At 38.1% G+C, this 12,241-nt stretch overlaps 1 protein-coding gene across 1 annotated transcript in view; it reads left to right on the forward strand.

The window, feature by feature from the left end:
* PCBD2 (pterin-4 alpha-carbinolamine dehydratase 2) overlaps positions 1 to 12,052 on the forward strand; it is a 49,513-nt gene extending 37,461 nt beyond the window's left edge. The window contains exons 3-4 of the mRNA XM_045892822.3: positions 10,463 to 10,543; positions 11,787 to 12,052. Coding sequence (XP_045748778.1) covers positions 10,463 to 10,543; positions 11,787 to 11,882 — 177 coding nt within the window. The 3' untranslated portion in view covers positions 11,883 to 12,052. The remainder of the gene's footprint in view (positions 1 to 10,462; positions 10,544 to 11,786) is intronic.
* The last annotated feature ends 189 nt before the right edge of the window (positions 12,053 to 12,241 follow it).

A 12,241-nucleotide genomic window follows, 5' to 3' on the forward strand; every position in this document is an offset into this window, starting at 1 on the left:
CGTTTCTGCAGTTGACCAGTGTTTTAAACATGTGTGACACTTTGGAGAAAAAAAGCACTGATCAAATACATCTTTGGTTGGGTCTGTTCCTCACAGTTCTCATGTTGCTAGTCGAGAGTATTCCTCTGTTGCTGGCAAATTAGTATCCAGTGTTCCCTCTGCGGTGGCTAGAACAGTCAACCATGTTTTCCACGGGAGAGTCATGGTGAGTCATGTAATATTCTGGGGCAAAGAATGCCTTTCCTTGCGCACCAAGCGGTGTTTGTGTGATTGATCAGTCACCAACACCACGGGAAGGTCCTGTCCTATGACATGTGCGTGCTTGGCAATGATCTTGCCGTGCATTTTGCTTAATAATTTTCATTATTTTTAATTGAAGTTGAAGAAGTGCAGACTCTAGCTGAAATTAAGGTAGGTTGTATTGCCGGAATCTGGTAATTACTTTAATTGATCACAAGATAGTTTCCTTGATCACCAATTAGACTAAATTGCCGATCATGTTTCAAGACGTGAAGAAATGCCCAAACTGATTTATGTAATAGTGTTTTCATTTCTAATCAGACGTAAATATCATTTCCTTCCATAGCAATTGTGTTTTATAAAAGAAGAGTTATAGGCCTACAAACATAAAGGTGATTCATAAACAATAGAGTTTTAATTCATTGAATTAGTAAAGGAAGTATTTAGAGGCTTAATGGAGATTGTACTGGGGAAATTACTTTGGAGTCGCTGGTGCTCATTTTCTTAGTGGGAGATATGTTCTTTTTTAGTGCATAATTAAAATAGTCTGTAATCAAAATATAAAAGGCAGCAGATTTAAAGAACTTATATCAAAGAGAATTGCTCTGAGTAATGAAAAATTCGTATTGTAAATATGTGCTAGAAGTTAAGTCTTAGAACTTTAATAACTCATACATGGTATTTGGACTGAAGCTGCATTTTAAATTCAGGGTGCTGTTAAACATTTCACAGATTGATACAGGGTTTTGTTTTGGTTTCGTGCATCTGATAGTCTTTCATATTTTCATGGAATAAGATGAAACAAAAGGAACTTTAAGAAAAATTAAAGTTCCCTAGGAATACTTGATTTGGGGTTCATGGAAAAATCTTTTAATTGCTGATGGTTTGGAGATTTCCAAATGACAAACTTCATTGACCCCATTTACCATGATTGTAATGCTTACATTCCTTAACATGGCAGAGTGACTTAAAAAGTCATACTTCATCATGCATTCATTGACTTGTTCATAAAATGTTTGTAATTTGCAATAGAGGAAAGGCTGAAACTATTATCAGCCATTATATGTTATTTGTTGGCCATATGTTTGTTTGAAATGGCCATGGCTCAACAGAACATGGCTCATAGACAAACTATGCTGTAAATTGGCACTAAAAACCCACCCAAACAGGTAGGCATATGTTAAGAAGTTAACATGAGCCAAAATATTTTAATATGAACCAGGTTATACACATTGTAGTAGCTCAGCTTCCTTTAGAGTGAAATCTTCATTTGCATGGCATCTTCATTTTTTTCCCCAAACTAATTTTTAAAAGTAGAACAGGTATTTATGTGGCACAGATTCAGAGGCACCAAAGAGTATAGTAAGTCTTTTGTGGTCCCTGATTCCCAACCACCCAGTTTCCCCTCTCCACCCACTGTCATTCACGGTTGCCAATCTCTTATGCATGGTTGCAAAGATATTAATGCATGTAGTTTCCTCTCCTTTTGTACAATTCACAGACTATTGTTACGCATTTGTTTTTCATTTAGTAATGTATCTTGGAGGTTTTTCCATGTCAGCAGATAGTTTCTTCATTCTTCTTAATGGCTACATAGTATTCCTGTGTGTAAATGGACCATCCTGTATTTGATCAGTTCCCTACTGATGGACCTTTGGCTTTTTCAGATCTGTGGCTCTTACAGGTTGTGCTGCATTGACCATTTTTCTAACGATTTTTTAATTTTAGAGGGAGACCATGAGAGAGAGCCAGGGGAGGAGCAGAGGGAGAGGGAGAGGCAGAGAATCCCAGGTAGACTCTGTGCTGAGTGTGGAGCCCCAGATGAGGCTCGACCTCATGACTTTGAGATCACTACCAGAGCCAAAACCAAGAGTCGGAGGCTCAACCGACTGTGCCACCCTGGCGCCCCTGCAGCGACCAGTCTTGTAATTTATGCATAAATGTGCTTGCAGGACTAATTCCTAGAAGTGAGATTATTTAGCTGAAAGGCACAGGCATTTTTTTTTTAAAGAGTTTCTTTATTTCAGAGAGAGAGAGAGAGAGAGAGAGCACGAGCCGGGGAGGGGCAGAGGGAGAATCAGACTCCCCAGCGAGCAGGGAGCCCAACACAGTGCTCGATCCCAGGACCCTGAGATCATGACCTGAGCCGAAGGCAGACGCTTATCCAACTGATAATTAAATCCCTGGCACAGGCATTTTTAATTTTGATGGATATTGTCAAATTCTCTTCGAGAGTGATGATGTATCAGGTAATGTTCACCAGCAGTGTGTGAGTGCCTTTTCTCCTGCGTCCTCATCAACAGAGTATTATCAGACTTTTTGATCTTTACCAAACTGATAGGTTTAACTTAGTTTCCCACCCCCTGCAGCTTTACTGAGATATAGTTGATCTAAAAGTTAGTATTAATTTGTGCTTCTCTTACTATGTATGAGTCTTAGCAGTTTTAGTGTTTAAGAACCATTTGCTTCCATTTGTTACTTATTACGTCCTTTGCCCATTTAAAAAAATTGGGTGGTTGATCTTTCTCTTATTGATTTGTAGGAGTTCTTTATATGCCAAGGAAATATGTACTGCAAATCCAGCTTGTTGTTTGTCTTTTAGTTTTATTTGTTGGTTTTTATTGCCATAGAGAGAAAGATTTTAATGCAGTAAGACCTACCCATTATTTCATAGTAGTTTCAAGTCTTCTGCCCGTAGAATTCATATATTTCCTGCCAAGTTTACTAGTTAATTTTTGGTGCCACTTTAGAGGGAATCTTTTCTTCCAGTATATTTTCTAATTAGTTATTGTTTGTATAAAAGGCTTTTTTTGCGGGGGGGGAGGGTTATTCTTGGCTTTAATGGGAATCGTCCAGTGTTTCCCTTTTAAGAATAATATTACCGGGCGCCTGGGTGGCTCAGACGGTTAAGCGTCTGCCTTCAGCTCAGGTCATGATCCTGGAGTCCCGGGATCGAGTCCCACATCGGGCTCTCCACTCAGCGGGGAACCTGCTTCTCCCTTTCCCTCTGCCCCTCCCCCTCCCTCTCCTGCTCATGATCTGTCTCTCTCTCAACTAAATAAATGAAATCTTGAAAAAAAAGAAAGTTCAACACTAGCAACAGTTTATGAGGTGCAGAAGAAATCGTATTGGAAATTAGAAATTATAACCAGGGCGCCTGGGTGGCTCAGTTGGTTAAGCGACTGCCTTCGGCTCAGGTCATGATCCTGGAGTCCCGGGATCGAGTCCCGCATCGGGCTCCCTGCTCAGCGGGGAGCCTGCTTCTCCTCTGCTTCTCTCTCTCTCTCTCTATCTCTCATGAATAAATAAATAAAATCTTAAAAAAAAAAAAAAAAGACAGTCTAAAAAAAAAAAAAGAATAATATTACCTTTTGGACTGAGAATATATTCTATTTAAAGAGGGGTCCAACTTGGGTTCTTCCCAGCTGCTGCTTTTATGAACAAACAGTGATGATTATCCATGTAGCCAATTTTGGTATGTGTATTTTGATGTTGTGGTTACATGCTCCTATCTTACCCTCCAAATATAAAGCATTTTTTGTACTCATTACTTGTTATAAATAAAGAAAACAGTTGATAACCACAAAAAAGAGAGGCCCATATATTCTTATTTTATTAAGAGTTTTAATACATGAGAAATACTGAATTTATCAAATATCTTTTCAGAATTTATGGAAGTCATTATATGATTTTTCTCTTGATTTATTGATTATTGATATTGATATTGAGTTATATCAATATATTCCTTATATTGAACATTCCTTGCATTCTTTTTTTTTTAATTTTTTTTTTTAAGATTTTATTTATTTATTTGAGAGAGAGAATGAGAGACAGAGAGCATGAGAGGGAGGAGGGTCAGAGGGAGAAGCAGACTCCCTGCCGAGCAGGGAGCCCAATGCGGGACTCGATCCCGGGACTCCAGGATCATGACCTGAGCCGAAGGCAGTCGCTTAACCAACTGAGCCACCCAGGCGCCCCCATTCCTTGCATTCTTAAAATGAATCCCATTTGCTCATGGTGCTTTGCTCTTTTAGTGTATTGGTAGGTTTTGTTTATTAAGATTTCACTTAATATGAAATCAACCTATACTTTCATTGTTACATGCTATCTTTGTGGGAACTTGGGGAGTGTTATGGTAGTTTAAATAATTTGGAAATGTCCCTCTTTTTCTGTGCTCTGGAGCAGTTTAATTAGTATTAGAGTTAACTCTGCCTTCAAGGTGTTGTAGAATTTCTCTGTGAAATGACTAGGAACTGTTACTTTTTGGTGTCAGTCCTGTTTATATGTTTTTCTCTTCTGGGGTCAGTTTTGATAAATTTTTTGGATAATTTTTATTAGAGAACTATTTTACCTATGTTTTGAAATTTATTTAGATAAATACTTGCATTTTATTTAAATTTTGTTTTTATGTTTTGAAATTTCCTTTATCTGTGGTTACTTCACTATTCTCATTTCCTGTTTTGTTTATCTGTACCTTTTCTCCCTGTCTTTTGTTTGTCTTTAAATGAAGTAACCAATTTTCTATTACATAATTGTTTCAGCTTTTGGATTTATCAGTTCTGCCATTTTTTTCTTTCCTGTTCATTTATATCTGCTGTTCTCTTTATATTTATTCTTGTTCTCCTCCCTAAGTTTATTTTTATTTACTTATTTTCTTTCACATTCTTTTTTTTTCTTTTTTAGGATTTTATTTATTTATTTGACAGAGGGAGACACAGCGAGAGAGGGAACACAAGCAGGGGGAGTGGGAGAGGGAGAAGCAGGCTTCCCGCCAAGCAGGGAGCCCAATGCGGGGCTCGATCCCAGGACCCTGGGATCATGACCTGAGCCGAAGGCAGATGCTTAACGACTGAGCCACCCAGGTGCCCCTTCTTTCACTTTCTTAATTTAAGTATTTAAGAGTGTTTATTCTGATTATTGCTTTACATGTGTCCTGTATGTAGTACATACATGATTAATTTCTGTTCAGTTTCGGTTTTGATTTCTTCTGTGAATCAAGACTTTAAAAGAAGGATTTAAAAACATTTCCAGGTAGTACTTTATTTTTGCTACTTTTGCCTTCTCGTTTTGTTTTTAATTTTAACCAAGAATGTTGTCAGCACTATTTCTACTTTTTGGAATTGATTGAGATTTTCTTTGTGGGCCAATATGTGTTCAGTTTCTGTGAATGTTGAGTAGACACTTTAAAAGATATATTCTCATTGTTTAGAGTTTAAAGTATAATAATTGGATCTACCTTTTAAATGATATATTTAAGTAGTCCATATCCTTGATTTTGTTTGGTTACTGTGCCATGGGTTAAGAAATGGAAATTAAAATTTCCACTATGGATGTTTCTATTTGTCTTGTATTTCCTGTCATTTCTGCCTCATTGATTTTGATGCTGTGTTACTTGTAGTGTAGGTACTCAAAATCATTCTATCTTCATTATGGATATACTTTTATAAGTTAAAACAAATTTTTTTTTTTTACATTTGCCTGTGTCCTTTTATTTCCAACTTGAGTTTTGCTTTGTGATCCATGTAAAGCTTCCTCTTCTTTTTTTTTTTTTTCTTTAAAGTTTTGTTTATTTAAGTAATCTCCACACCCAACATGGGGCTCAAACTCACAACTCTGAGATCAAGAGTTGCATGCTCTACCAATTGGGCCAGCCAGGCACCCCAAGTTTTCTCTTCTTTTAATCGGTTGGATTATGACTCTTTACATTTATTGATTGGAAAGATGTTTGGTCTTGTAAAACATGACAGAACCAATATACTTTTTTTCCTCCCTTAATTTAAATTATGATATGGATTGTGGTTTTTTTTTTTTTAAGATTTTTAAAATTTATGCAGTTAGAGAGAGAGAGAGGACACAAGCAGGGGGAGGTGTAGGGGCAGAGGGAGAGGCAGACTCCCCGCTGAGCAGGGAGCCCGATGCAGGACTCCATCCCAAGACCCTGGGATCATGACCTGAACTGAAGGCAGATGCTTAACTGACTGAACCACCCAGGTGCCCTGGATTGTGTTTTGTTTGCTTTATTTTACTTGTGCTTTCCTTGAACCTAATTGTGAGTGTTTCTGTTATTATTTTTGTTCTTCTTGTGGATACTGTTATACCTATAATTTTACATAGCAAACTTAATCCTCTGTTTCTTTAGATAGCATTTCTTTAGATAGTGGTCTCCCCACTAAGCAATATCAAAATTAAACTTCTACTTTCTCTTACTTTCCCTACACCAGGCAGTTTTGTTACATTTTATTTTTTGTTTCTAGTGCTTAGTTTTATATTTCGAAATATGCTTCTGATCTTGCAGCTTTTAGAATTTTTAAACTTTAATCTGCCTTCCCCATTTCTTCCACATCTTTTAATAGTTTATAACGTTTACATTCCATTCTGTGACTACAATCCCCACAATTGTTTTAAATTTATTCCTAGACGTGAGTGAATTAGTTGCTCACTGCCAATAACTTTTATATTGTTTCTCCATCCGTCTCTAATTACTTGTATTTCATCCTTTAATAAAAGTTTCCTCAGAAAGGGTGAAGGGGAGTTATTCCCTGAGTTAACGTCTTTTAAAAATTAGGTCTCTTGTATTAATTTTGAACAACAGTTTAGCTGGGTATAAAATTCTTTGCATTTTGATTTCCTAAAGTCTTTATAGGCACTGCTCCTCTGACTTCTTTTGTTCAGGGCTGGTATGTGGAAGTTTGAAGTCAGCCAGATTATTTTCATCCTTATAGGTGAATTGATCTTTTTGGCTAGATGCCAAAGGACTTTTTAATCTTCAAATTCATTAACTTCATTAGGATGTCTAGAAATGGTTGAATTCTTCGAATCTATAAATTTAAATATTTTATTTCTGGAAAAATTTTTTGAATTACATCTCTCATTTCTTTCTGTGTTTGTTTGTTTGTTGTTGTCTTATTCACAAAAGTTATCTGTTAGATCTCCTTTGTGTTCTGTACTTATTTTCTACACTTGATCTTAGCCAAAAGGCCGAGAAGCGATATGTACTTATTTTCTAATTGTTACAAATTCTTGCTGACTTCTACTTCATTTTGTCCATTTTTTTAGTCCTGTCCTCTCAGCTTCTCACTGTATTGTTAGTGGTGTGCATTCTGCCTCACACTCTTTGCAGTTTTCATTGATGGAATAGTTTTAGAAAGCCTGGACTCTTACCTAGCTCAAAGCCTGTAGGTTCCAACTGGCATCCTGGGAAAAACTAGCTAGGGCTGTAAAAAAGAAATCTTAGAAAGAAGGGACAGATGCTTTTCACCATCTGCCCGTTTTGCTGTTCAGTCATATTCCTTCTTTATGAATGCCAGATAATCAAACTTCCCTTTTGAGGTTTTGCTTTTTTTCCTCTCCTATCCACTCATTTCACTTTCTTGCAGAAATCCTTTTACTTTAATTTGAATGTGTATTGTTGTGAATGTTTTTAATTTGCAGATTTATAAATAAATATTTTGGGGATTATTTGGTTCTGTTATATGGAAGAAGGATTATGAAATTATCTCCTTGCTCTCAGAGCAGGAGCAAGTGTTCCTTCCCTTGGGAAAAATTAGGAGTAGATCCTGTGTAAATGGTTTATCAAGCTTATGATATTTTATTAAATGCAAATATTAGGTGACAGTTGAAGGGAAATATGTAAAGCTAAGGAATACATAAGTTTGGAGGATCTTTGGAAGTGTCCTTTGTTTTTCTTTTTACACTGTATATAGATATCTTAGCAGGTTTTTTTTTTTTTTTAAGATTTTATTTTTTTGAGAGAGAGAGAGAATGAGTACCCAAGTAGGCAGAGTGGGAGGCAGAGGGAGAGGAGAGGCAGGCTCAAGAGCAGAGAGCAGAGAGCCCATGTGGGGCTTAATCCCAGGACCCTGGGATCATGACCTGAGCAGAAGGTAGATGTTTAACTGACTGAGCCATCCAGGCGCCCCAAGGTTTTTCTTTGATCAATGTAACTCTTAGAATGTGGGTGTTCTCTCTCTTTATGTAGGCTCCATGCCCAGTGTGGAGCCCATTGCAGGGCTTGAACTCAGGACCGAGAGATTGAGACCTGAGCTGAGATCAAGAGTTGGATGCTTAATCGACTGAGCCACCCAGGCACCACAAGCGGTGTTTTCTTTTAAGCCGTATCTGTGATAGAGTAGATTTTCCTACCATGCTGATAGCATGCTGGTAATCAAAGATTTGAGGAGTACTTCTGATTGTGTTCAAATCATCCCCTTGATCCACTTGGTTCTTGGGAAATAGTAAGGGATGCTAAGCATCACTTTGGACCTTTAGGATAGCGTAGTTCAAAGAAATTGTGGCCACAGGGCTTAAGAACTTGGGTAGGGACTGACTTTGCCCACCTAATATCTTGTTATTATTGTGTTTTCCCTAGGCAGTGTGCATCAGGGTGTTACCCTGTAGTATGTGATCTGTTTGTCTGGTGTGTGGGTTTGAGTCTCTGTTTATGGCATGCGGAATAGGAAAGCACCATTCTTCTGGGAGACAGCTACTGGAATCTTAGATTCTTAAGGCTGTGGGAGGGCTTTTCACCTATCTTACATTCTGTTAGGGTTATCATATGCAGTCTCACCAGAGCGGTATGTGGTAGTCATATTGGCCATTACTGATCTCTTACCCAGTGCCAAGTGCTGTGCTAAGTGCTTTTATATCCCCTATCTCATTTTTTATTAGGATGACTACATGAACTTTTTATTATTATCCTCAGTTTACTGATCAGAGAACTGAGGCTCGCATGACAGGTTGTACATTGGGAATTTGAATTCAGGCCTCCCTGGCTCAAAAGCCTATGCCCTTAATGACTGTATTACTATTTCTCAGGGATTATGATTAACTTTTTTGGTAGTCTTGAAGCTAAACAAGAATAAGGCATTATAGGCAAAATAGACTAAAAAATTCTCATTATACATCATTTAATGCAGTTTAACTCTGAATTTCACATTTGACACAATCTAGAGAATCAGATTACGAGATGAGAAGAGGAAGGGGAGAGTGAATATTGTTTTCCACTGATAATTCCATACATGGTTAAATGGATTTTGCTTGAATGTTCCTCCTTTTCCTGACAGGGAAAAACCTTCAGGCCTCTAATTAAAGACCAAAATGGGAGTTTTTGTCCTGAATAAAATCATTCTGACATAAAAACCATTATGAATAACATAGAATGGTTTAAAATGGCATCTTCCCTACTTCTCACTCTTAACTTGGAAATGTGCTCTAATTTGGTGATCCAAAAAACAGCTCAACTACCATCACATCGGTTTTTCTGGATGGGGGTAATGAAATTAAATATTTATTTATATGGCTACAATGGGTACTGCCCTGTGAATTCCACTGTAAATTTGTAGTTAATGTACCATTACCTTAGAGTCTTACCAAGTATTTCTGTCTTCTGGACACATTAGAGACAGACCCTCCTATTGTTTGCAGTTACCTTCATAAAAATTGGAAAGCAAGCAAAAGAAAAAAAGCTTTTCATCCTCTCAGGACAAGTTTGCCTCTGCTTAGCAAAATTAGGTTTGCACTTTCCCTATGGAATGAAGACTGAGCCCTACAGGTCCGCACTTACGCGTGTGCCTGAGTCCACCACCCCCTGCCCGGGGGAGGAGCGCTTTCTGTTCCACGTGGCATTGCTGGGCAATAGCAAGGAGACCCAGAGCAGGCAACCCAGACGTCCCTGTTTCACTCTAGATGTCAAAAAAGTCTTTTATCCCCTCCTGTCCTGTCTGGGAGCTAGGATGGGGAAGTTGTTCAGTAAGATATTTTTCCATAGTCTTGGGATTGATGACTTAGTTAGCAACCCAGCAACCAAACAGAAAAGGGGTGGTGATGCAAGAAAAGTAGCCCCTAAGATTTGGGGCCAGGTAGTGAGATCCAGGGCACCTGGTTGGAGGGAAATTACTCCCGTGCTATTTTGGCGAGTCTTGTCCTGAGGACAATTAAAACAGTCCAGACAGGTCACTGGGTGAGACCAATTTCCTGGTTTGTTTATTTGAGCCTGATTGTTTTTCACCATTGAGCAGCAGGTCACGGTCCTGCTACACTGTTACCCCAGCTCTGTGGAGAGCAATCCTTTTCATATTTGATTTCTCCAGGTTTCCCTAAGGATCCTAGCCTTGTCTTTATCTGGCTGGATTGTTCTGGTCTCTCTCTCTCTCTCTGCCCCACCCCCCCCAGGTCCAGAGTAGAGGGCAATGCCACTAATCAGTTTCAGCTTCATCTTATGCAGGCATTTGGCTTTATGTCCCGAGTCGCCCTGCAAGCAGAGAAGATGAATCATCACCCGGAATGGTTCAATGTGTACAATAAGGTAACTAAATTGCCTTATTTGGGGATCACCTTAGCTATGGAGTTTAAGAAACTCCATTCTTCCTTGTTATCCTATGCAGGGATGTGTCAAGTGTCATTGTACTTAGGAAAGCATTCTCTTATTCTTTCACTGAGGATCCCTGGGTATTACTGCAAATTAGTAACAAATTTTCCAATCCGCTCAAGACAGCAGTGACCAAATTCTTTATTTTCATGTTTGTCTTCTACTGAAACTAATATGAGCTAGTTGGGCCAAATTAAGTTCCTGAATTAAACTTGAAAATGAGCCATGCAGATAAATTTTATACCCTCCTAAGATAAATTTTTGAAAGTAATGGTAGCAAATAAGAGAGAGATGGCCTTATTTAACTTACTGAAATAATTATGCTCAAGAACTGTGCTTTAAAAATAACTGTTTATTAAATTCTACATTCTAAGTGGGAACTGGCCTTCTTAAGACAAAGAGCAGGCTAAAAAGATTTTAAGTAGTTTTTAAGGGGGCTCAGTAAGAAGAATCATGGTCTCCCCCCTCCATCCCAAATGTCCTTGCCTTTATGGTCATGCCATTTGAAATATCATCTAGATTTCTATGTGGTTCTGGTTTTTTTTTTTTAAATTCTCTTTGAAAAAAGAGAACATTTCTTGATGTACTTGTGATTTATTGGAATAATTCAGAATATGCAGGTACCATGATAAACTTTTCCTTCCTACTTGCCTCTCTTTGTTCATAATTTTGCTTGTACTTTTTAATTGATTTTTCAAGAAGCCACAGTCTGTTCCTCCACCCCACCCCACCCCGTCCCACTTCTCTAATTTGGAAATGGGCTTTTCTGAACGTAGTTGCTAAGATACTACATTTGATAGCTTGGTCTTTCTCAGTGGCCTGAAAATAGTCGTGTAATTAAAGTAATGGGAGTTAAAATGGAACCTTAGTCTCTCTCGGGCTCTCTTTTTTTTTTTTTGAGAGACAAGATTTCAGATTCTGGCAGCTGAATTGCCCTTCACATGAGAGGACCTTTTTATCCCTGGGCGGCTGCTGGGCCCAGCCCGAAGCAGACTGTGCCCCCAGAGTTTATTCAGTTTTGGAAATGCTGTGCTTATTCATAATGTAGTATTTTATAAATCATTTAATCTCCCCAATTCTGAAATGTGAATGTTGAATAATAGATTGATTTCCAAACCACCCAAGATGAGAACCATGAATTGCAGCTCCAGGTTTGAAAAACTGCTTCTGTGTTTCTTAGGTGCAGATAACCCTAACGTCACACGACTGTGGTGGACTGACCAAGAGAGATGTGAAACTGGCCAAGTTTATTGAAAAAGCAGCTGCTTCTGTGTGATTGCTTCCAAAATGGATGTCAAACCTGATGCACGTCAAACCCGATGCACATCTTGCCATCATGTATGTGGAAGGCAGTTCACATGAACAAATTCAGTTGTCAATTTAAGCTCCCCTTTTGAACAGTCTTTTGTACAATTAGTGTTTAATTACAAAATGATTTAAACTTGAGCCTGAGGATTTTTCATTATTTCTAATGAAAAAAATTCTTTCTGTATTTTTTTTTACATAAAGTAAACCAACTCAGGGAATTATATTAATGATATTCAAAGAGAGAAATAGCATTCTTAAAGCCCAGAAATTGGGATGGGGGAGTATGCACACATTTTATAACCCAGAAATTCAAGTGATGATGGTGAC

The sequence above is a fragment of the Mirounga angustirostris genome, unplaced genomic scaffold, assembly GCF_029215605.1.
Source record: "Mirounga angustirostris isolate CCGP_5_RB_7025 unplaced genomic scaffold, mMirAng1.0.hap1 SCAF_7, whole genome shotgun sequence".
Taxonomy (NCBI): Eukaryota; Metazoa; Chordata; class Mammalia; order Carnivora; family Phocidae; genus Mirounga; species Mirounga angustirostris.